This window comes from Anabas testudineus, chromosome 7 (assembly GCF_900324465.2).
Source record: "Anabas testudineus chromosome 7, fAnaTes1.2, whole genome shotgun sequence".
In the NCBI taxonomy this organism is placed as follows: Eukaryota; Metazoa; Chordata; class Actinopteri; order Anabantiformes; family Anabantidae; genus Anabas; species Anabas testudineus.
In genome coordinates, this window is record NC_046616.1 from 11355264 (window position 1) to 11382279 (window position 27016).

A 27016-nucleotide genomic window follows, 5' to 3' on the forward strand; every position below is an offset into this window, starting at 1 on the left:
TAGACAACCACCCACATGGCCGTGACATACCCAGGCTGACAGCCCCCCTTCCTTTCCCCCTCCCTGCCTCCCTCTTCTCTCCTCCCGGAAAGCCCCGATCCTTTCTTTAGTGGCACTGACGCAGAACTGGGGGTGAGCTCCCACTTCTTCCGGCAACACTTCCGCAGCACGGGGGAGGGCTCTCCAAAACAAAACATGAAGCAAAACACACCCCTGGCAGCCCACATAGGGGCGCTCAAAGGAAGGGCGCATGAACGCTCAGGCTTGTATGTGCACGTACAAACACACAAGCCAGTGCACAGAGCTGAGGCAACCTTACTGTGTGTGGTCAACCTCCTTTCAGCCATGGAAAAAAGTATCTCATAAAAGTCCCACTAAAAGCACCTCTATGAATATCGCCTCCCACACTTTGTCTGAAAGTGAGGCAGCCAAGAAATATATCTGTGCTTCACATTAACACACACACAAAAGAAGAAAAAAAAAACACATGAACATACATGTATGCATTTGGGAACACTGACCAACTTATTAAACAATGTAGACAGAAAGTTGAAATGGTTTTAGGAATGCACAACATCCAGAAACCCTCCCCATAAAGACACATCTTGATTCACGTTCACGTATTAATATAAGACATGAATTCTGCATTAGACACAATATGCTGTTAGGCCAATAATAGAAATAGAACTTAAACTAAAAATAATGAATGACTTCTAATACTAAAAGGAAATAGCAGGACAGATATGAGATGTAAATAATCTACCTTCTTGAACAGTGAAATCAAGCTAAGCCCATGCAGTCTGTTTACATCACCCACAGTGATACAATCAGAATGACTTATGAATTAACTAAAGTGACCTCTTCATCACAAATCTAGTTAGAGTCAGCAACAGTTGTTCAGGCTAGTGGGCCAGTTCATTACCTGTACAGAGAAATATCTTGCCTCTCACAACAAATGTCTGCATTACTAATTTTCTGTCAATAAATGTATACCTTACTTAAAATTACTGTATTCTTTTTGCCTCCGTTTTTTCTCAAGTTCGCAAGTTTCCTTATTATTGGAAGATGTTGTTACGAAATAATGACAATGAACTGAATTGATTGGTATATTCATTTCCAAATATTAACCTGCACATCCACACAGTTGTCAATCCACACCATTTTAGTGTGGTCATTGTGAGCTAAAAATGCATACATTTAGCCTATATATTGCTATAAGTCATTTGGGTGGTGTCCTGAATTTATAAATCTATGAGCAATGGTTTGGTTTAAAAGCAACAAAATGCTGTTGTAGTGGAAAACATTACAGGTTAATTTCACAGCTACAGGACACGCTGGCCAGTAAAGGAGTTTCAATTCAAGCAAAAATTATAAACCCTGATTATTTCTGTCCAAATTTATTCTAGACTTTTAAATGAGCTCTTGTTGGCAAAGTGGACTAATAAGTGTGTTTTTTCTTTCTCCCTGTGTTATTTCCTGAAAGGTGCAGTGCCCTGCCGCTGGCTCCAACCAGCATTAGTGAGCCCACACCCACACACACAAACACGCACACACAGCGGTAGCCGCCCGTGACATTCCTGCAGCTGCGGTGCTCTCTCTCCCTTGCACGCGCCCCCCCAGCGATCCCCCTGGGGGACGAATGCCTAATGAGTCACGCGCCTGTCTGCCGTTACCTCGCAGCATGTGTGTATATATGTGTGTGTGTGAGGAGGCAGGATGGCAGGCCGTCTTGGCGCGGGCACTAGGAGAAAGGGGGAGGGGGAATGAGGAGACGACAGAGAAGGAGAGGGGGAAAAAAATGAGCGAGCGTACACCGGGGGGTTGAAGTGGTCATTACCACGCTCACATAAAAGCTCTGAAACAAGGCCAAAACAAACAATTTGTCTGCTGTGTTTGCATGAGCTTGAGATCTAGTTCATCACAAAATACAAATGACACATTCTTAACTTTTAGTCTCACCTCCTTATCTCTGACTCACCCACAGAGAAAGCCTCTTGACATTTTCACAGGTGCAAATACGACAGGTGATTAGCTATATATTTAGATTGCTTATCATGCGAACATTAAAAGCTATAACTTGATTACTGTGAATAATCAGATTTAAGTAATAGTTTGATTAAAATATATTGAATATATTGAGTGTTCAAATGGTTCTGACTAACCTGATTTTCCCAGAAACCCAATAATAAAGTTTGAATGATGTGTTTCATGATAGTTAGCATAATATTTATCCTAATTTGTAGGTGCCAGCTGCACGAAACAAGATTTTTATTGCTTTGATGAATTCACAGAACACCTTAATACAATTGCCTTTACTTCTGATGTAAGTTATGCAAGCTGTTTTTTTGCCTTCATCCTAAAATTATTTTTATGTTTTTTCTTTTTCTTCATCACCAGCCATAACAAGCTTTGTTTATAGAAACACTAGTTTGCTTCCACTGTACCCTATGACCTTTCTGGTGCATGTTCAGGACCAAAACAGTGCCAAATGTGCACTATATGTGCAGGCTACGGAAAGAAATGACAGGCCTTATATTTGCCTAATGTGATTATAATTAAATTATTAGCACATAAGTAGACATACACAATATTGGCAAGAACAGATGTTACCACCAGATCAGCCATTAACATTATCAAGTGAAAATCTTTATGTACAAATGTACAGGGCAAAATAACCTGATCCAACTCTAGATGTGTGTGCATACTTTATGTGAAGACTTTAGCACTTAGTTGTTCAAGGCCGTGTGAAAGAAAGAAAGAAAAAAAAAAAAGTGAGAAAGCACTGTAGGGCGGACAGGCATGCGACCAAGTCCCCCACCTCCCCACAAACACACAGACATACACGCTCATTCTCTCCTGCACTCTCGGCCCCCACGCGCTGAGCCGAGCGGGCAGTTGCAGCCCAGTGGAGCGGCACAGGGCAAGGGGGGGGGATTGGCGGAGCAGTGGGGGGAAGGGGGTGAAGCGCACAGAGGGCGAGAGTCGGTGAGGTGGAGGGGATGAGCGGAGGCTGGGGGTGGGGGGGTGGTCTGAAGCGGCGCTGGGAGGTCAGTGGCGGTGCAGTCAAGCGTTTCAGTGCACCTCTTGCTCTCCTCTTTCCCTCTTGTCTCTCTCTCTCCTTCCTCCTCCCCTATTCTCTCTCTCTGTGTTTGGATAGGCCCACCAAGGGCGCCACAGGGGTGCTTTATGGACAGGTAACAACTGCACCACCACCGCCCCCCCCCCTCAGAGAGCGGAGGTCGGGGGGTGGGTTTAGTGAGGGAAATAGGGGAAGTGGAAGCACGTTGTGGTTGGTAAATTAAACTTATGTTTTCTGTTGTTTTAGTGTCTACAAGAGTAAAATTAGATTCAGACAATCAGTAGAACCTAATTTAAAGTTCGACACAGTTCAGACCTCCTCCTTCAAATGCACTACAAAAATTGCATGTGCAATAGTGGCAGCTGCTATCTAATTTGCAATACATATTTTAACTGAATGATTAATAAAACGATGGCATGAGGTTGCTTTCATATGTGTGCTTGTATCCCACTCTTAACTGTATTTCTCTATGTCTGACACACTTTCACACTGATAGTGATCAGTAGGATAAAGACCCATGGTAAACAAACAGGTCATTAGAGGCCGACTTCATTTGTAATTTGTCCAACAGAGAGAGAGAGACACAAAAAGTGCACAAAGACGATCAACATGATCACAGTTCTGCATACTTCTGGGCCAATGGCCGATTCCAGTGTTACCATAGCAACATAGCCTCAGCAACATGCACGCAAGCACGGGCACAAACACACATGACAACAACAGAAGTAGCATACAGTAGGTAGCTGATCTACGAAGCCAACTCCAGCATAGAACAGCTCAGATTTTAATACTCCACTCAATATGGCGCATTTTAATTTAATTTTTATTTTTATTATCTTTCCCTATTAGCCCTATTGGAAATGAAATTATGAAACTGTAATGAGATACACTATAAGTTACATGCAAAGTGTGCATGCCTGTATTTGTGCATAGATGAGAGAGTGTGTGTGCGTTTAATTCTACTTTGTAAGAAGAGCCCTTGATTGGAGGAGGTCTTTACGAGCCGAAGGAGGGGAGTGCAATTTCCTCCCAGCCTCCGCCAGTTCCGCTGAAATAACAGAGCAGAGGAAGCTGAGCTCTCCCGGGAGGAGACACATGCACGCACAAACACATACATGCACACACAGCAAGTCAACCAGTCATCCCATTGTACAAATAATCACAGATATGCACGCATAAAGGTCCAAACTAAAACAAGTGTGTTCAGACAGTAACACAAACATACAGAGCTAAGAATAAACTTCAATGTGCAGCCAGAGTCACAAGTATTATATGTATGAAAAATAAAGTCTACAAAAGGCACCTTTAAGAACAACTAAAGGCTGTCAAAAAATAGGAGCAAATGTAAAGGTAATATACGTTAACAGCTCATAGTCAACAGTGTATAAATCATAAACTAATTTAATTTCAGAGTGTAAAAAAACATCCTTATCAACATATTGTTGCATGTCACAACACTACAGTTTTTGTTATGTTGGCATAAACAGCTTGTGCCCGAGCCGATGCAGCAAATTAACTTCCAAGAGTTCTGAGCAGGCAGGTGAAACGTCTTCCCACCAGCTGCTGCACTGTTTTATGATCACTTGCCTCATGCCTATAGCAAAACAAGATCACTCAAAGTTCAGCCGTCAAACTTTCAAAATAAATGTCTGCATGAGGTCATTTGTGTCAGTAGGCAGTCATACAGTGTGTGTGTGTGTGTGTGTGTGTCTGTAAGAGTGAGTGTGAGAGAGCGAGCTCATCAGTGAGTGCTGGCTGCCATGCCCTGAGGGAAGTCAGTAGAGGGAGAGAGAGACGCCAGTACAGGCCATACAAGTCCTGCTGCCTTGCCTCCTCTGTCGAACCCTCACCGCCTCGCATGGAACTGCCAACATACTTTGCCTATATGTGTGGATGTGTGTCACAGTGGTATTCACTTGGTGGCTTAGACTTCAGGCTTCACCATCAGACAAGGGAGAGAGCGAGACAGGGAAAAAGAATACAACAACAATCTTAAGGCTCTCTTATGCCTGCTTACGTCAATGAAAAAAAGTTTTACTCCGTCACTGCTTTAATTGAAGTGGAACTGTACAAGCCCTAGCAAGCCAGAATCCAATCATTCTGATATCTGTAATGAGCTCAAGCGTAAGCAAACATGCTCATATACTCAAATCCTTCTCTAAAAAATAAGACATGAGCATTTCTACTATCTCTTTTCTCTGCCCTCTACCTCCCTCAGGTAATTCGTTTTGGCTGAACCCTATGTGTTAGGGTACAGGTCTTCATTCATGGATGTGAAAAATGTCACCAGTTTACCTGTATCACTCAAACACCTCCGGCTTATCAAAACCGCCTTTGCCTTGCGTGCCTCGCACACAATAATCAGCAGTAGCCACGCTCAGTAGCTCGCTAAGCCTCTTACACCCTTCCCTCAAGATTAGTGCTTGGGAGCGACGACAGATGCGCTCTGTGGTGATAAAAAACACACACACACACTCACAACCCGCAGCACCTGTGTGAACAGATTTGGCGACGGTGAGCCGGCAGTGTGCCCGCTCAAAGCTCACACACAGGCACACACGCACATAGACAGAGAGTGGTGATGCCGTAATCGTGACACACCTGCAAGGCCTCAAAGTTTGGCATCGTGCCACTGGCCGAGCCCTGAGGGAAGCACTAGGCAAACAAAAGTTCAACAGCCAGGTGAGGAAACTGATTCAATGGTACAGAAGAGCCCAACCAATGACACCAGACGTCAAGCAGCCATACTGAACAGCTCAATGCCTCTGAATAAAAAGCTGTTTGATACTGAGCCCGTGAAAGGCTGAAAGTGGATTTGATATTCATGCTGCGAAAAATTACCATCAAAGTTGACATGTGTGCCTGTAGGGGCTTCACTATCAAGGTTACAAAGAAAGACAATGCTCCAATATACACTCACACAGTCACCCACAGCTTCATGCATGTAGAGCTGGGTGACTGCACTAATACCACATTAAAAATATCAGTATGCTTAGTCCTGCTAAACAAATGCTAAACTTCAAGCCGGTGATATGGTTTAGAAATTAGAAATGAAACAGTAAGGAAGGTCTGTACAGACAACTTTATGGTTTTGTGCCATAGAAATCAAATTCACTTGTGTTGGTGGAACCACGTAGGTAGAGAATCTGCATTGTTTAAAAATCTAAATTTTTGAGTTTACAATAACAATATCTGACCATATCTACTGGTTCAACACAAATATTTGTATCATATCGATTCATCTACCAACTTGGTTTGCATCCGTTGTGTAAGTTATAACCTTCACTGAAGATTATTCTTAACCACCAGTTATTAACCCTTAATTGTTTAACCTTACATGTCCAGTGCAAAAAAGTTGTCCTCAAGCCAAATAGAAACTCCTAATTAGCTTCTTCTAATTATCATACTGACACTACATGCAGAGAAGGAAGTAGCAGCAGTATAAGTCCAGAATGACAGAAGATTAAATATTCTTACCACTGGAGATGAAATTCGACAACCAGGACAATCACAGATTGGAGGATGCACCTGTAAGATTCCTTTGGACATAAGAGTCTTGAGACTTTTCCCTGAAAAATAAAACAAGAGACTTGAGTGAATATGTACTGTACCCACCACACTCTCCAGCCAGTTCACTGTCACAACTGCTTCACAATGAGCCATTTTCTCCTGCGCTGCATCTCGAGACTCAGAATTTTCAAACCAACCGATAAACACAGTATTTAATTAAAGGAGTTATTCAGTTACCTGCAGACCAACTTGGCTCATCTCTCTACATTTCTCAGTTTCAAGTTTAAATTCTACCCATTGTCCACGGTGGTGATTCAGAGAGACATGAGCCTCCTGTCATCTGTCTATAGGAACTGGTATATTAAACTATTAGGCTATCATTTTTGACCTGGGGGCAACACCCACCCCCCCCACACACATCCTAACTCCTGTCAATTCTGCCTGAGTAACCTAATATGTGTGTGTGCGTGAGTGTGAGTGTGTGTGTGTGTGTGTGTGTGTGTGTGTGTGGCGAGAGCGTGCGCGCGCCGCGATAATTACTACATTAAAATATTGTCCTATAAATGTAAACATAAAATACCGGAACAATATCAGTGTGGTGACGCTGCCGAGGTTGTTCTCCTGCAAATGCTCCAAAACACGTCGATAAAAGCGGGTATTCGGCTTAAAATGTGAACTGGTTGCAGAATGATCCGATTAGCTCTGATTCTGATGATGAACTGGGAAAACAAAACGCAATTTCTCTAAAAGTCTCCTCCAAACCTAACATGCGATGCGTTGAAGTGTCAACACCCATGCACAAGTGCACCCACACTTAACGGAACGACACATCGCATAATGAAGAAAAATACAGCAAAGGGCACAAACTCAATATCTATGTCTAACTTTTTCACCTCAGTCCCGGTGCAGTCTACTCCAAATGCCCCGGTCTGGTGTACGATCGCAGCCCAAACTCTCTGTCAAAGCCTCGGAGGGTACGTGGAGTATATGCGCCTTTTCTCATCCGTCTCCTTACGCACTGACTGATGTAACCCTTTCACTCCAAAACTCAGCAACGGACCGTAGGATCCAAGTTTGTACCCGGAATAAACGTTATCTAAAAAGTGTTTAATTCATGTTAAGGTGTCCCTTTCTACACACGAACCGTGAGGACAGTGGCGTTTGTTCTTACCTTTGTGTCTAATACTCCGTTTCCAATCTTTGGCAGTCTCTCGTCCACTGACAAACTGGAACTCATTAGGGGTGAGCCACTCACCCCTGTATTTAATTGAGGGTCCCTTACTACCTTGACACAGTTTATTGATATAAAGCAAAGCCTTGTTTTCGCCGCACTCCACCTCGATGCACGGCTCCCCGTTGTCGAAGAAGGGCTGAAAGTCGGGGATAGAGGAGAACCTCTCCAGCATTAAATCGTCTGTGTGATGGTGGAGATGTTGGTGATGCAGCGCCGAGTCGTGGAGCCCCAAGTACGCGCGGTGATGGGCGAAAATGTGGTCGTAGGGCGGCGGGTGCGGGGTCACCACGGGGATAGCGGTGGCATTTAAAGGGGCCAAGTATTCGGACTGGTTGAACGCGGTCAATGCCATGTCGTCTCCATCCAGCCTCTCCTTTTTGATGGCAGGCATGTTAGTGAGAGCCGAGCGCCGGTACCAAGTGAAAAACTGCTCGCCCGATCCAACTTGAGCGTCCTCTCCGTCTGCGAGTTGGGCTGACCCAGACTTGGAGACGCGCCGCTTGGTTTTACGCAGAGCCCCCGTGTCGCCGAGAGACAGCGGTCTGGTGAAGTTGCCGGATAGATTCCCATTCAGTAGTTTCCAGCTCGCAGCGGCAGCAGCGCTCTCCGCCAGCCTCACAGGTCCTACCTCCCACATTTAATCACACTCGCTCTGTTAATACCTGACATGCTGGGTAGATCTGAGCCCGGACATTATGTTAGCTACAGAGATCATTATCAGTCGCAGTCTATGCGTCGTCTCTTTTTTTTTTTGCTTTCGGGCAAATGGAAAATAAGAGATTTTTTTTCAATATTCACCAAGTGGAGGCGAAATTTCGCAAAACTATATTTTAAAGTTAAATCAAATCGATACAGCTGTGGGGGGGTTTACGTGACCACATTACAATTTCCCAGCCAATAACGGCAGTGATAAGACAATGATAATAGTAACTCAATTTCTCTTGTTACTTAAACAAATGTGGCATATGGCAATAATCAGAAACACTGCCTGCAAGTAAATCTGACTTGATGTTCCTCAGTCGTATTTGCGCAACATTAATACAGTTAAAACTTTTGGAAAGAGTTGTTTTTAACCCCTGTGTATGTCGTTGAAGTCACGCTGAAGTTCACAGACCCAGACCAAACAAGATTTGCACTCTCCGACGCTTCTTAACTTGGCCCATTTAAACAGCGGAGCCTCGGCGAGAGCCACTGAGAATAGGGGGGACTGCGAGGGACGGCGCTGCAGAGCTTCAATGAAGTAACAGTCGTTGGTTTGCATGAGGAAGTGAATAGTCATTTCACTTCACCCATGCAACTGAATCTGCAAGGCGAGAAGACAGCTCTTATATTCATGTATTTGAGGTGTACAAAGATATTCTGATATTATAAAACTGCAAAGCTTCTTCCTGAACCAGGCTTTTGGCATTTATCCGTTTCTTCTTGTGTAAGTTCCCCATTGAAAGAGGCAAATTTCTAATTAGCCCCAAATCAGGCATTCACCTTTAGGCCAACAGTTTCTATGTACAATGTCCAAAAAAATGATGATCATTTCAAATCAGCAACCATAAATCAGACCTTCAGTATTGAACGCAAAGAGATGGCTTGGATCACAGACATCAGGCCAATAGATTCATCTGACAGCCCACAGCGTGTGTGTGTGTGTTTCATATTCCCCTCATGTCAAAATTCAACCATTTAATAGTTACACTTCACCTACAGTGACACCATCTACTCCAACCAAGCAAAACTACTCACCTGCTGCAGCTGTAAATATGCATGTCACGATGAGTTCAACTCCTCCCCATGTTTAACCTTGATATAGCAAAATAGAAAAATATGAATAGGTTGGTGGAAACGACTCTTTATCTATTAATACCCGAGTACTAAATGATGGCAGTTTCCAATAAAAAGCAAAACAAAACCTTAGAATCAATTTCATCTTAACCAATGATTTCTTGGTTTTAGCCTAAATCTAAATATAATCTTTAATAAAGTTGTACTTTTTTACCATATTTTAAGTTTTACACTGACCAAAACTTAATCTTTATTCCTGCTCTTTGAGTTGTATCTTGATTTAATTTTGGATTACTAACTCATCAAGTGGAACTACTGCTGTAAGCTTGTTGCTTTAAGTGAAAACTGGCTTCACTCCACATTTTTCGAGAGCAGTTTCTCTCCACACTGTCTGCAGGGCATGTTCCCCTGAGCTCCTGAGCAGGACCACATCTGACCCCCATCAGTGGAGAACCACCCAGGTGGATCCACCACCAACACATGGAATAGCCATTCCAGCAGCAGAGGTGGGGTCCAAAGCGCTGTGTGTCAGGGGCCTATAAATCAGGCCAAACTGCCTCTGACACACACAGGAAGGAGGCACGCCACACCGCAGGCGGAAGCGGTGCACGGGAAGGCCAGAGACCACAGCCTGGCCAGAACTGGTTTTATGCCTACAGCCAGGAGCAGACAGGCAAATGCACGGCAGACATTTACAAAAACACTTGCCTGTTACCTCGCCTGACATGATGACGGACCGTAACACTTACATTTCTCTTTTTGGCGAGGAGCTGCCCTGTCAGAAGGGAATGTAATGGAATTAGTGGGTTTGTGAATCAGAAGGAATCCAAAACATATTTTACATTCACAGTTTGAAAAACAAACTGATCTGACGTCACCAAAAGCTACCGTTACCTTTACAGCAAATACGGCTGCAAAAATGAAATCGAAAGGTAAAGTTTTTCAACTAAACAACAATGTCACTTCCCACATGTTGGCGATTACACCGAACAGCAGCACTGACATAAATCATGATCTGTTGACATTTATGGCGTATGTTTACACAGCCGCTTCTAGGAAGTGGAACACTACATTTTAGATGAGAAGTTCTTTCATTGTCTCCTTATCAAACCAGCTCTCACCGCATCGAAATGTCTCGATGGAAACCTCGCTAATGCGTGCGTGGGCACTGGAGGTTGCACCACCGGGAGAGCCCTGATGAAACCAGTCATAAAGGGGACACCCATGCCCACTCGTACGCCCACTCACCATCCTTGATCATGACTCATTTCGGTGTCTCATCACGGAGGGGTTCCCCAAACTTGTGCAGTGACGACACTTCAGCTTTCACATCTTCAAAAACGGATTCGTGTTAACTGAGCAGATTTTTCCATCAGCCTTTTTTTTCTTTTTAAACAAATGTTTGATGTGATGTGGAAACCTTGCATAACCTTTCTACATAACCTTTTCTTGCATATTACTTTTACTATGTGAATGTGAAAGGGCCCACAGAAAAATACCCACCCCTACATTTAGAGCTCATAAATTTACAGTGAAATAGAAAATACAACAATATTACTGTAAACAGATATACAGCTTTTACAAATATCCAGTTACTTCTAACTATTGCTACTATGTTCTTAAAGACTTTTAGACCAAGCAAACACATTTTGAAAATGCAGGTGTGATATTAAATGTGATTTGTAGTATTTAAAATAACTTAATGTTTTTTTAATAGACATGTTTTATTTTCCACAGCAACATGTAAGACTATGATGAAAAAGACCACCTCATACTGTGATAATCTGAAATTCGAATTCCTTTTTATTTTATGATGAAGTGATAGTGAAGTGTTGTCGTTTGTGGACTGCTTCAGTCAGTAATTATCATTAAAGACTTTCTAAGAAACAAACAACTTCCACAGAAGTTAATTCTCTGCTTTCAGCTAGTGGTTTCAAATATACAGGTGAAGAGCTGCAGAAGTAGCAGAATGACTTATCTCAGTCAAGTGACATTATGGGAAGTGTCTCAGTCAAAATGCAATGACAAAAGTCACTCTTGATGGAGACCCTGGTGTCTCCCCCTCTTACAGTTTCTCTGTGTGATTCATCTGGTGAGTGTACGATACAAAAGCTCATCTCTTGGATTGTGAGCATGTGACACCAAAACCATCAACATTTTACAGGGAGGAACTGGCTTATTTCATAGCCGTAATATCCACAACAAAAAAGTAACATACTAACAAGGAACAAAACATAATTCAATCATGATGGATTTGTTTCTACAAGTGGGACAATATACTGAGACAAGTGATGACCTGGTCTCTTCTAATTTGTTGTTAATGTTAGATCATACAGAGACACATTTACACTGATGAAGGTAAGAAATGTAATAAATAATATAATATCACTGATAGAAAATCCTGAAATGAATTTTTGCACTGTAATATGTGTCTTCATTTGTCTGTTAATGTTATATGCGCGCGCACACACACACACACACACACACACACACACACACACACACACGGTAAAAACTGTCCACAACTGTTCATAAACCTCAGTGACACTGATAATGATTAATCGTATGCAGCACACTTAATGAATGAATTAATTGATTATCAATTCTATTAATTGTAAAAAAAATCATAATAATTCAGATTCCAAGGTCACAGTCTCGAATTAAAATCAAAGGTATTTGTTTTACACAAATATTAGATGGAGCAAAGCTTTCCATTTGAAAAGCTAGTACTTGCTTGTTTGGCAGTTTCATTGATAAATAAATAAATCTTTTATTAAAACAGTTGGCAATTATTTTCCCGTACACTCACCAGTTTAATCTAATGGTTCAATGACATTGACCTATGTTTACTAGTTAAAAACACACAGAATTTAAATCCTAGCATTACTGAGATCAGTCCAGTCTGCCAGCCACCTGAGATGCTGAGTACGTCTAAAACAGTTTCTTGCATGTAATGAGGGACAATATCTGTCCATCCTCAACATGCATAACACGTCCTTTCAGTCCTCTCATCGTCCCACTGGAACCCCCCTTATGCGGCCCCCGCCTCTGCACCGTTGTTGGCAGCGGCCCCAGAGCCGCAGCGCTGCCGGCGGGGGAGAGAGGTAATAAATAACCCGGGGAGAGGAGCGGAGACCGCCGGGCGGTGCACAGTCTGACCTGACAAATACTCACTGGAAAACCATCAGAGAGCGAGAGCCCACCCCTAGCGCTTGGAGCCAGCCTTTCAGACATGATCTGCAAAATATATAGGTCTGCCCCTACTGGAAAAAAGACAGGAAGACAGAAAGAAGCGTCTCCGTCTCTCCCCTCATCCACATCCAGACACCGCCAGAGTAATTAACTATTTAAAGGAGAGTATGAATTTCTTTGGAAATCCTTTTCAAATCTCGTCCTGTCCAATTTCTCCATAGAAGTATAAGAAATGACCAGCACAGCAATGGGAGTTAAAGTTGCTTTAGGTGTTTCACTAAACAACTGGAAACGGAACCCAGTCAGTAACAAATGAAAATAAATAAAAATAAATAAAAGTCTGTGGACTTAAAAGCCAAAAAGTCCAGACACGTTTTCTGTAGGTGGACTTTTGTGTTTCTGATTCACCATTTAAAAAGGATCCTAACACCAAGGGCCAGTCAACGTATATTTTATCATCTACCTCCAGCAGTGGAGCGACGCAAACTAGAAAATGAGGATGAGTGGGATTTAATTTTGTACATTAAATAAGCTAAAGATCTTCTTCCATAAATAGTGTCACGTAATCCATAAATCTCAGAGTCAACAGGTGTAAACGATTCAAGGCAAAGTCTAATTATAAAGGCACAGCTTCTTCACTCAGACTACTGATGCTAGGTTTAGGCGCCTAAACATTTTTTATGGTTGTGTAGGACACAAACTCCACCTCTACATTTCTACTTCTGCCTTCTACTTGTGCCTCTCACGGCTTCCAACGTAGACAAAATTAATGTAATGCCAGTACATAGTGGCCTTTTGACAGAAATGACTCAATTGGTATCAAATATCCGGTCCATGATCTAAATATCACATCGCTAACTGCCGCTGGAAACCATCTTGATTTTAATTCTATATTATCTTTCTCTGCTCTTTATACCCCATTTCTGTGCTATTTGATAAAAGTGGAGTAGTAAAAGCAAAACACCTTTTGCTTCAGGTCATTCTTCTGTGTAGCAAGTAACACTCATTAAGTCTATTTGTTCCTATAAAATGGTGCTACCTTTACTGACTCGTTCTCATTTTATCTAGACATGAAACTTCTGAGGGATCCTGGAGGGAGTTTAGCTCTCCAAAGCTGGAATTTGTGGAATTTAATATCAGAAATTGTTTCAGGGGCTTTGAGTGTGCTGTGTTATCAGACATGGAGAAACATCCCACATTAGAGGGGAAAAATGTGGATCAGAGTGCTGAATCTTTGGAAAGCACTAATTTTGGCAATTCAACACCCTCCATCTGGTGGTAGTCCTAAATACCACATCGTATTTCAAAACTTTTTATTCCCAATATGTGTCTCTAATTGCTTAGCAGGCGGTGTTCTTATGTAGTATCTGAACATCAGCAACTGCACAAGTGCCTGTTCAATACGGTTAAAGTTAAATTTCTCCTTGGTTTTATGTTTCAAAACAGTTTTAACAGTGAAAGGCCTTGTAAGGTCGGAGAGACCTCTGTGCTATTTCTGTGGTATAACCTAAGCCTTAAGCTAAACCTTCACCCAAACACAAAAGCTAACCAGAAAACTGGTTTAAAACTGAATAAGTATGGGACCAACACAGTCCTGTAGCTCCAGAATTTCAGAGTTGGCAAGCAGGCAGAGTAACATTAGACCCTGGAGGGGGCTGAGGGGGGTTTATGCTGTCGTGCCGGCGCCCTTGGCCTCCCCTGGCGGATCTGGGGGGTCAGGCGGCTGTCTGTGATCCCACACAGCGGCTCTTCCACATGGGATTTATTTTCTTGCTGGATGGGCAGGCAGGCGGCCCAAGAGGATTCTCATTTTAGACCAGCGTCTGTAGCTGTCAACGCCAGCCGACAGAGGCGAGCGGACACCCGACCCCGAGTATCCTCCTTCAACACTCCCCTTTGGACTCCCTCCCCTCTTTATTCTATTCCCTGTTCACACACAAACACATGCGCACACACACACACACACACTTCACTGTCTAAATAAATGTTCCCGTCATACTATGGTGATGATGGAAATTAGTTAAAATAGTTTTCATATTTAAACACATTTTCTATTTTCAGAGTTCTTATCTTTTATTATAAAGCGCTGTGGTGAACTCAAAGCTTCAACAAGCAATGAGCCAGGTCTATCTAGAAAAAAAGAGCACAGTGTCTCCCCCTTCCTCCCCAGCGCCGTTAATAATTTGTGCAGTAAAAGATAGCGTGCCTTTCTGAGTTTGTGGGAGTTATTGGCACAGTATTCCCCACCATATTTGTGCGAGGCAGTGATAGGAACATAAATTATTTCTTATCTCTTCCGCAATCCATTTTTCAAAGGGCTCACTCTGTGTTTGAAGGGTAGCAGCACCAACAGCCAAAGCCCAGATAGTAGGCTACATTAGCCTTCAAGAGATCAAACTTAGTGATTTCAAACAATACAATAAGAACAGAACTTACTGATATGGGCAGTGCCGTATATGACCATAACTTAATACCAAATTAGACTGCTGAAATCCAACAAGAGATCAAAACAATGGCCATTACTGCAATCACAGCAATCAAAGACAGACTTTGTTGTGGAGAACTTAAGTTAAATGTGTAACAGTATAACAGAGGATCTAAGTGGTAAGAGCCAAACTTAACATTTTAAGGAATTTCATGGTATTAAAAAGTAGTAGCCACCAAACTACAGTGGAACAAATCATCTATAGGCACAGTGATGCCTTTAAAAATGGTGAAAGTTTTAGCCCACTGAACTGTACAGTGCTGAAAGCACAAGCAAAGTTCTAGTAAATCACATCAGCCATTTTTCCATAATGAGACCCCTATTGTGCTTAGTGGAGTATATAAAAACATGCAAATAAAAAAGAAAAGGAAAGGAGGAAAATTGAAGAAAGTCAAATAGCCATTTGGCCCGGATACCCCATGAACAGCTCTGGACACTGAAACTGAAATTTTTTTGGAAACTCACAAGCGATATTACCCATCACTCTCAGGAATTTAGATAATCTACAGTTCAGGTTGATCTGCAGACAGAAAGTGACAAATGATAACTATCAATCCATCCTCTGCAAAGCATTAATGTCTACTTGCAAAGCATAAACCCTAGCTCTCACAGCTATTATTGATTTTCTCCCTGTGTGATGTGAAACCAGCAATCAGCACTGTGGTTCGAAATAGCCCTGAAACTGGAGTCGAGACGTCGATGAGTCGCCAACACATTTCAATTAGCAAGCCGCCCTGGCCGATCTCTCCCCTGGGGCACAAAGCTCAGAGGGTCGGGCACACCCAGCCTTGTCAGTCCACATAAGGTCCTGTGTTGGTTCAAATTAATCTGGTGATGATGATGATATTTATACGTGCCACAGCTTTATATTTGTCTCTTTCTAGATCTTTTCCATTAAGTGTCAAACACAAACTTAAGTGTACAAAGCTAAAACTGACCTCGGGCTCTAAAGGCTCCCAAACCGTGTGGTTTGTTTGACACATGTTGTTTCCGGTAGGACAAGAGTTAACCGTAGTAGTATAAGGGAGTATCTGCTCACATAACAATTTTGAGATGTAAATAATGGCCTGTCACCTAATAAACTTTAATTTCTTTGAACAGTCATCCAGAAAATGGTTTATTTACAGTGTGTCCATGGTAACACTATCTAATGCGTAGAGGAAGAGTGACTCTTCATTCTACATTCATCAGGGATTTTTTTTTTATTTGTTTGTTTTTTGTCTTACGTAGTTTCATTAGTGTACCTGTAGGTTTGATGTTCGGGAAAGAGAAAATTGGAAATGACAAACAAGTTTACTATTTTTTGCTGAAAATGAGAAAATAGAGTAATTTTATAAAAAAAATTCTTTTACTTAAACGCCATACCACAAGTCAAAATGTTTCTAGTCTTATCCTCTATTTTATACATAACGCAATAAATAAATGTTGATTAATCTGACACATTAGAGATCTGGATCAATATACTGGAGGCACTGGTTAAAAAATATTATCATGTTCTGAGAATGCCATTTCTGAAACTGACACAACATGATCCTCAAATGACTCCAGTGGATTTTTTGGTCAAGATTAGGATTATGTTAAGGTAGCTAGGGGGAAAACACATCTTGATAGAACAGACATTTGACAAAACACAAAAACTACAGAATCAATCAGATCAGAAAATGCAATGCCTAAAAAAAAAAAAAAAAGAAGGTGGATTCTTCCATTGGATAATTACTATGAACACAGTGAGGTCAGCTGACTACCTAAATATACTGAAAGATCAGGTTTTTCCAGGCATATTCCAAGAGGACAATCTAATTGTGAGAAGTTGTGAAAAAGCTGTTCACAGAGCACAAGACATCACTTTTAAGAATGGATTGGCCACAATAACCTCACTGAAAAAGAGGATAAGCTGGAAAAAACTACACAGTGGTCAAATCCCATGAACAAAACAAAATCTTGGAAAGAATATTAAAGCAGCTCTAGACAGAATTGGTGTAAAACGTTTGTTCTTTTAACCAGTAAGTGCAACTTTAGCACTAGCTAAAAGTTTGACACTGTTAACTTAATGTTTTGTATATTTGCCAATGATAAATAGAATCAGAGTTTGCCAACCTCCGTGTCTGAGTCACTCGCCAGTGTGTTCAAATTATTTATGACATTCACACTGAGAAGGAAAGTAGCACTGCAACATGAGCAGGCTGAGATGGACAAAACAAAGAGTTCAGCAGAGAAAGGATGGGATATGAATTGGCGTCATTTTAGCTGATGCCAAACCTTTAAAACATGCCAAGATCTGTGCCAATACTGGCCTCCAGATTGTCTTAGGACAGCTCTACTTAAAACAAATCCTTAGACCATTTAAAAGTAACTAGGACTAGGTGTTTAACCTCAGGGGTTTGTTGGTACAGGTAAGAAGGTGTTCACTGCACAGAGCGTTCTGAACTGTCAAGTTAAAACGGAAAGTGTAGACAGATTCATAATCTAGTTTATCGTACATAGCTCTGATTTAAAATCCTAATTTTGTAAAGTATTCTGTTCAAGCTACAGTAAGCTGTTGTACAGACTCTTGCATTGAGATAAAATTAGATAACGTTTTATAAATTTAGTTGTAAAAAATATTTATGAAATTAGGCAATATATTATATCTGAAGCAGTACTGAAATTGATAGCTGTAATGATAGATGTAACTGATTACAAATGTTTCGTATACTACTTCGTATATGTTTGTCAGCTCTCTCTCTCTCTTACTTGTAGCAATGTTGTTTCATTCTCTGACAGCTCTCATCAACAACAGCAGACTGGTGCTGGTCTTGTGTGCATGTTTGTGTGTATGTGATGTACATTTCCACAGGGGTCAGAGGGTTACGGTGGAGCCACAGGGCCACAGCGACAACTCACTGCCCTCCTCTCTCATCCCACCCCCTACCAATACCCTCTGGCCTTTTGCTCCTCGCCTGGCTGGCAGCCCTGCATCAGGCAGACACACCACAGGCTCTGCCCCCCCACCAACCCCTACCAGTACACACACACACACACACACACACACACACACACACACACACACACACACACACACACACACACACACACACACACACACACACACACGAGCACACAAACAGCACTCGCTCCACCACCCCCTGCTCTGTGCCGATCGATACAGCTCTACGCCTTTCATCTGACCAGAGCTTTGGAGGAGCCACACTTCCTGAAGAAAACCCAATACTCCCTCTCTGGATATCTGGATAGCTTTTTCTGTGCGTGTGTGTGTGTGTGTGTCTGTACACTAGTGCCTGTCTACATGTTTACATGTTTGTGAATGAGAATGTGTGGCTGAAAGAAGCAGAAAGGAAAAGGTTTTATAGAACTCGGATTGGACGGATAAATGTATGAAGACATATGAACATATGACCAGCTGATAAAATATGTAGAAAAGTTAAAAGGTGGACAATAACAATGAATTTTACTCTATCATATCTTATACTGCGAGGAGCATTGCTGTTTCAATATAAGAGTTATTCTGACAATTTTGGCAAGACACCCTGAATGAGAGAAAAACCCCACACTCATTTCATGGGTCAATTTTTCGCTACTCTTCTCTTATCTTATCAAAATATGAATACCCTAAAGCTTTAGTCAGTAAGGTAAATTCTACTTTGACTGGTATTCAAGTGTGTGAGAGGGAAGTTCAGAGTTAGTGGAAGATCCTCATAAATACTTCAAAAGCAGGAGAGGCAACATCCATTTTTCTCACTCAATTTCTCCTCTACTTATCCGACAGCTTCCTCTGTTGTTTGAGGATTGGGAGACTTAACTCTGTCTCCCTCTTTTCTCTGCTTACCCTACAGATTCCTATGTTGTTTGTAGACAGGGAATCCTAACTTCCTGTGTGGAAGAGGGAGAGACTGAACCTCCTCACTCAGCAACCAGGTGTTAAATAAGAGGTCGTGTTGAGGTCAGTTGAATAAACACCTCCCAGGATGAAAACGTACCGCATGAAGAAAGCAGTTGAAAAAGCTTGGTACTGCTTAACAAGAAGACACACATGTAAGAAGTTCTTCCTGTGAAAAGAAATGTCAACAGCACCTGAAACGTCAAGAAACTGAAACTGAAAAATAAAGTAAAATCTGAACAACCTGATGCATCTGGCAACCAAATCCAAAAGAACTAGGTGGCTCAGGCTTTGTGTCCAAGAGGAAGAGGATCATAAATACTTACACCTTGCTGAGACACTGTCTCACATGTGTTGTAACCAGTAGTTGGAGCAACCTCTGCATAAAAACAAATACTGTATATCTAGTAATATGTATCCATACAATGTTTACATTTGTATCCATCACACAATAGCATGAACAAGGCATCTGATCAGCTCAATACAGTGACCCAAATCAGAGTCAAAAAGAAGCATCTTCAGCCACAAGAATAAAATGTCCAACAGATGTTGAGGTTTCTACAGATCTCAGGAAGGAACTGGTGTAGCCTAAATCCACAGAATAACTGTGGCAAGTTCTCCTAACTTCTTGGAACAGCTTCACCGACATGTAATGTAACTTTAATAATGATGCACAAGTCTGCTTTGTAGAACTGGTGCTGTTTTAAAGACAAGGCATGGTAACAACGTTGATGTGATTTGGCTTGTTCTGTGTACCGCTTACACATGAGGTTAGGTGATACATAAAACTATTCATGGAATTATTTTTGAGAGCTTCCTTGCTTTACCTTTATTGCCTAAAAGTTCTGTATAGTCTTACATGTCCTAAGGGTTAAGTGGAAAATAATAAAAAGTTTCCAAATAAGACTTTCACACTCAGTCTGCACTTCTTGTCACAGCAAACTGTCAGTCAGGGGTTTCTCCATTTACTGCTTTTGGCCATAAAACATAAGCTGGATGGAGTTTTATCTTGGAGGGATCAGTCAGAAACTCTGTTTGGCTGCCAATGGCAGTGCAATCCATTTTCAGCTCCATCATACTTGATCATGGAGCTTATATACAACATGATATACAATATGATATAAAACTAGACTTGTATATCCACTGTAATAAGCGTTTTACAGACCAAAAATAAACCATAAAGGAAAACTTTTTTTAGCATAAGAGGAATTTTTGTGAATTTTTAGTGAGTTTTAACCAGACAGCTTATTTTGTTTTGTTTTTTTTAGATATTTTTGCTTTTTGTTTTTCTTTTTAATAAAAAGACCTTTGTGGATCAGTATGGGTGAGGAAACCATTAACATCAGCTTTACTGATCATTTCAGGGAAACAGTATCAAAAGCTAGAATCTGCCATCTCTTCCACTATGCAAATATTGGATGTTACATCCCAACTGAATGTGATATTAGATGGACATTATTACAGTTAGGTCAATTAAAAATAAACTTTGCACTGTTCACTTGAAACTTTTCTTTAACTATGAACTACTACAAGTGACTACAAATCTTTTTTTTTATTTATTACATTAGTATGAAAGTATGAAAGTTCCTACATTGGAATAATGGTAGTTTTTCCCATTCTCACATGGTGTGAATGCAATGAAGATAAAACTGCCTGAAATGTTACAGTCAACCTGAGCGTGCGGGATAGTCTGGGTCTACGAACACAATCAAAGAAAAAAAAAAAACATTTCCTTCCATTTAACTGGACATAGTGGAATCCGCTTTTATGCAGGTACGTGTAGATGGACATGCTTGCACACCACCCAATCATCAGAGAAGCTCCAGTCAGGATGTTGTCTGAATAGATGTTTAGTCTGCCCAGAGCAGCACACTGCTGTCTGTTTTTATTGGCCCACTGAGTCCACAGAGTCACCACTGCATTGGTCACTACTCCCCCCCCCTCCCAGTCAAAGGTTGAAGGAGCAGGGAAGGGGACAGATGCTGGAAGCAAGCAAGCCGCTTCCAGATCCAGAAGGCCGCGGACAGGGTGATATAAACAAGACTGTGTGGCCACCAGAGATTGGTACGTTGCCCGAGTGGAAATGTCTAGCCCTGGATGAGTCAACCTCAGACGCAGCACAGGAGTGGAAAGACACTGCACTATCCCAAACAGTTTCCAGACTATCCAAAACAGGCCTGTTAATCCCAGCCTGATGGTAACCAAATGTCAACTCAAGGATGAGTGTTTGTCGACTGACATAATTTCCTAGTCAAGACAGACGACTTCCAAGACTGCATTCTGGGCTGAAGAACATGACCAGAGGCCATAAATATGTAATGGCATGTTCAACCTGATGTTATTTACCAAGTCAGGTGACAGCATGGGATTTTATTTATGTATTTATGTAGGTGTGTGTCCTGCATGTGTGTTTGCAAGGACTGGGAACATTTTAAATTCTGCATTCATCTGTATCAAATTCAAGAAAATCAAATTATACTGTACCAAGCTCATTATGGTGTTGTTATGATAAATATATATATATATGTGAAGGAAACTACAATCTTTCATGCATTTTCCCTAGGATCATCTGCTCATTCAATAGAATAAATGAGTACCAATCAGACGCCCAAACACTGAGTTAAGTGCAGTCCTGCTCCCTGGTCTGTGTCAGGTGTGAGTTAAGGACACCCACTCTTCCCTGTGGTCAAAGGGAATGAGGACAGGAGTTGGGGAGGAAAAGAGTAGGGAAAGGGATCCAGGAATGCACGGCAAGGCGGCTGCCTGGAGGATCACACAGGCCAGTGATTAATGCACGGGGGAACACACTGGAAGGAAAACAAGGCAATAAATCAGCCACTGGGCCTCTATGCTAATTGTAATTGAAATGAATTTGTCTGGCCCATAGTGCAGGGAATTGCAATTGCTATTGACCAATAGGGCCCCGGTGGTCAAAGAGAAATGAAATGGGAGCCCAGTGTGTTCATGCCAAGATCAATGCATAACCTAGAAGTAGTATTTGTGTCCCGTAAATAAAGGTGGTTTGGAATGAAAACATGTAACAAGTGAGTTATTGTGTTGGCTCCTGTGGTAACTTTGGTCAATATGATGTTGGAGCTGTTACTCAGGGTATACAGTTTTCTGACTTTTGGCCACAATTTAGATGCGAGTTTCAATTGTTGAAAAAATAATGTGAAATACACAGGTGGGGCTACAAAGGGGAATGACTTTTAAGATTGATTTAGTCCAGCCCATTGTTTTTCTGACTGCCTCAAAACAAAAAGTGTGCAACATGCCCTATGAGTATGAGAGAACGTCATGAGATTGTTGCTACAACATACGTAACCTACTACATTCTAAGACCATATAGCTGCAGAAACCCATGCAATCCCCAAGTCCACCTACCTCAGTCAAGCAGGTAGCTCTCTATTCATTGACCCAAACGCTCACTAGCTAATTGGGACATGCATAGAACTGTGTGTACATGTGTGTGCGAGTGTGTAATGAATTTAAGGACAGCATGATTAGCCAGACAACAAGACATACACAAGTTGCATAAACATTTTTATGCAATACACTCTGCGCTGTTGAATCTAGCGCTGTTAAACTGATGCATTACATTAGTTAGTGAGGTTATGCAAAATGAGACATTCAGACATATTCACTGCCACTGAACTAAGACAGGACAGCTGAGCGCGGACATTTGCTTATAAAAATAGAAACATTTATTTTGTAATTGAAAAATAGAAAAAAAGATCAGATTACTGTTTTGGAATTAAATTCTAAATGAACAGCATTGCTCAAAGCCAGTGAGTAATAAAAAGTAATGTTGAATAATGAAGAGAGATCCATGTTGTGTTGAGCACCCACAGAGTATTCCCCACTCTTCGCTTTCTGGGATTTGGTCTCCATGTTGTGAACCAATAATACTCCCCCATGAGACTGCACACAGCATCCTGGACTTGCTACAGGAAAATAACATCCTCTTTCATTCATACACACAGGGATACTGAATTTCATAATAGCATACCTTCATCAGGGTGTGCTTAAATGACACCATAACCACAAAAATGCAGAATTTGCAATAAATATGCAAAAACTCTCAGTAAGACACCGTGAGCTGGAACTATAGAGCAGTGAATATTGTGTTACATATAGGGTGATTCTCCTCTACATGTTTGAAATTGCTTAGATTTCTCATGCTCTGTGACAAACTACACAAAAGCATTCACCCACGCAATTTATAGCTCTTTGAACCCTGTGGGTGCAACGAACAATTGGAGCAAAGCATTGTTTTTCAATTGTCTATGACAGTGTGAGCTGCTCAGCACAGAGGCCTTCACCCTAACTATTGGGGCTGTGTTTGCTAAACGAGCCAGAGCAACACTGCAGAGCCCACAAGGCTCCACGCTCTCTGATACGACCAGGGGCTTTTCTCTGCTTGCACACTCCCTCCACCACCTTACCTCCTTCCCCCCATCCATCCCCTCCGTCAGGAATCTATATTTCATAAGCGAGCTGTGGAGCTCCAGTGCCCAATTATCAGCAGATAAGGCGCAGGAAGCCCTGGAGCGCCGGCACGGCTATTTAGACGGGGAGGGGGGAAGGAGCTGGAGAGCGAAAGACAGGCAGGCAGGCAGGGACCCAACCCCCCAGGGGCACTTCGCCCTCACCATGCTATTTTTTTCTTCCTTTTTTTCCCCCTTTTCTTTCCCTTGCTGACAGCCTCCTCCTCCCTCCCTTACCTTAGCGGCAGGGTTCAATTAGTGCCGGCGGCAGCAAGCACCCGCAGCCCCGCTCAGCCCGGGAGCTGGAGCCTCTATCAGCACACACCAACAACACGCAAGGCTGAGCCCAACTAGCACACTAACGTCAAGGCAAGTTCTCTGCTGGTCTCACACATACAGGCACATGCACACGTATGCACATCCGCGCGCGCATACACACACACTATCCGAAAGGCTTTTAGAATATCTGCCACGTGCACAACAGGGTCATCCATAAAAAGTGTAATGTGAAAACTGAGGTAAACTTTTTTCTACAATTTCCTGAAAATACAATAGAGATAACAATGATTCTACTGTTAGCTTTAAAACCACAATTTCTCCATGGAGATACGTTGCTGCTATTTTATAATCATGTTGGACTAATCTCTGGGGTAATACTTTGAACTATACTTGGACCAACTGTAAAATCATCGGAAACTACGCCAAGTATTTCCTGTTATTTCACCATTTCTCAGATATACTGTTGCTGCCTCCTCAGACTGGCACATTTAAGTCAGGACTTTTCACACTCCTCCGTGGCCCGAGACCTCTATTAGCGAGGGGGTAAAACTCGATGTGCCTCTCACGTTTTCAAACCCCAACAAAAAACGAACTCCAACCGCCAATGCTGAGCAAGGTCGACCAGGGGTCAGGCACAGCTCACGGATACGAGACGGATATCGATTTGCTGGGACAGGCCGCAAGCACACATACACGCACACCACACATACACTCACTCTCCTCCTCTTTTTCTCTCTTTCTCTACAGTCACAGGGCAGGCATCACCCAATAGATCAGCCAGGGGCAGGAAACGGCCTGGGTCAGAGGGGACAGTGTGCGTGTGTGCGTGTGTGTGTGGTGATGATAAGACTTACAGCCTGCTGAAAGCCGCTCTCACCCAGAACTATCCAGAACCTTCAGGCTGTGCCAATTCAACTCCAAGCATGAAGGAAAAGAAAACAGCTCCAACCAAACATTGATGGGAGTATTTATCTTAGTGCCACTGATAGACATGCATCTTCGCATACAAGCGCACTCTTAACACATTGTAGTCAATGTTTATAATCTTCTGTAAACATCCTGTTACACAGTGCCACACAAGTCGTTGTTGTTTGTTCGTTTCTTTTTTTTTCTTTTTTAATATCAGTTGGAAGTTGATATTATGGAACACTTGTCACCTCAGGAGGCTGTCTGTTGTTGCTGTCACACAGTGGCCTGTGTTAGAGGATCTGCCAATGGCAAAGAGACTGTAGTAAGATTGAGGCATGGCTTCAGCAGCCCTGGGTAGACTAGAGGCTCAGCTGGAGTCATACACTTGGAGCATCCGCAGTGTATGGGTCATCGTGTGTGCACGTGCCATGCAGGATTGTTGTGCATGAGTGAATAAGTTAAGTGTATGTCTGTGTGTGTGTGTGTGTGTGTGTGTGTGTGTGTGTGTGTGTGTGTGTGTGTGCGTGTGTGCATGTGTGCTTACATGCACATGTGTGTGTCTGTACGGTATATGTGAGAGAAAGTCAGGGGGCAGTGAAGCGGAGGAGGGCAGGCAATGCTCCCAGGCATAGAAAGCAGGCCAACTCCATCTCCCACTATAGAGAGCTTCAAAGAGATGGGGCAGTGAAAGGAGAGATAGTAGAGTAGGCTCGGTTGTATCAGTAAAGCTGTGTGAGATTAGTTATTTTCTAGTCAAACTACACCAACACACACACAGCGACTCTTAAATTGCTTATTTTATTTGTTTTGTATATCATAGTTTATCATCTTTGAATCTTATCTGGTTTCCACATAAGATACTTTATGTATGACTACGCAGGACGTGCAGAAGGACAAAAATAAATAAAATATAAATTTCCCTTCCTTGTGGCTGTTTTATTAATACCCTGCTGTGTTGTCTTTAAGCTGCCTTAACTTCAAACTACTGATACGTCAGGTAGTTTTCACACAGAGAAAGAAGGAAACAACCAAAGACAAAGAATTCAGAGATACAAAGAAGAACAGCAATAGTCAAGAGGAAGCAAACTTCCCCTTTCTGACGCTCTTGTTCCACGGTGAGAATCCCCCAGCCAGTAGCCTCAAACATCTGGTTCTAGTTAGATCTCAGCACTTTGACGCGTTTCCTGTGCTGCTAATCCACGCAGCCACAGCCACGACACAGCCCTCCCAGCGCCACGACAGCCAAAATCTCTGGCGATAATATAGTATAACTCACACACACCCAAAGCACACAATCAACCACTTGTGTAATAAATGCTAAAACAGTAGGTTGAGGTTGTGTTTTTATATTTATTCATACCACAGTGCAGTTTAGGATTAGCTTCTCAGAGGCCCCACACAGTTTGTAAGAGATTTTAAAAGAACAAGACAAGTGGGTAGTGCCATACTAACCACAGTTGCACTAATGATCTGACATTTCAAAATATCTAAATGTCTGTTATGATCCCATCACATATCTATTTAACAGATAAGTGACTGAAACTCAATTCATGAACACCAATTTGTTTGATAAGCAAAACAGCAACCATTTCCATGTATCAATGCTCTAGCAAAGAGGAAGTGTACTTCAGCAGCTTCAACAGGTTATACTAGGTAGTAAAAAAGAAATGGAAGATCAGTAGCCTTAATGAATGACCATATCTATCTAATCACAGTATGTACTGAGATGTGAATAAACAGACCATTCAAGAAGACTGAGGGAAAAAAAAAAGAAAACAAAACATACATTTAATAAAACTAGATGAAAATCACTCAAAGATGTTATTTTGATGTGCCTGAGAAGTGATTTTACATGTTTTGATTTTATTATCAGCTTATAGGTCTCTTACCTATGGAAGGCACGTTGAGGTCAGACAGTAGAGAAAATAAGAATCTACCAAATTTACTGGAGACCGCGGATCAGTTAGTAGCACAGTCGTGTACAAACCCCAGGGTTGGTGGTTTGAATTCTGGATCCCCCCCAATTTCTGGCCACATGTTGAAGTGTCCCTTGGCACTTTAAGGGGAATGCCTTTCTACACGAGTTTCCCCAAAGGGCTTATTAAAATATCGGTTGTTCTTCTCACTTTAACAATACAGTTGGTTACTGACATATTATATATTAGTTTTATAAGTTATTTTTGTAGCA

General features: G+C 42.0%; 1 protein-coding gene across 5 annotated transcripts in view; it reads right to left on the minus strand.

The window, feature by feature from the left end:
• Nucleotides 1-27016, minus strand: part of samd11 (sterile alpha motif domain containing 11) — a 70440-nt gene that overhangs the window by 35575 nt on the left and 7849 nt on the right. For 2 of the 5 annotated variants that reach the window (XM_026367914.1, XM_026367913.1), the window contains exons 1-2: nt 7761-8942; nt 6557-6648 (exon numbers count right to left, since the gene is read on the minus strand). In XM_026367914.1, the coding sequence (XP_026223699.1) occupies nt 6557-6648; nt 7761-8460 (792 nt within the window). In that variant the 5' untranslated portion in view covers nt 8461-8942. Of the gene's footprint in view, nt 1-6556; nt 6649-6826; nt 6923-7482; nt 7606-7760; nt 8943-27016 lie in introns of those variants that run through there. The other 3 variants (XM_026367915.1, XM_026367916.1, XM_026367917.1) reach the window with 3 other exon arrangements.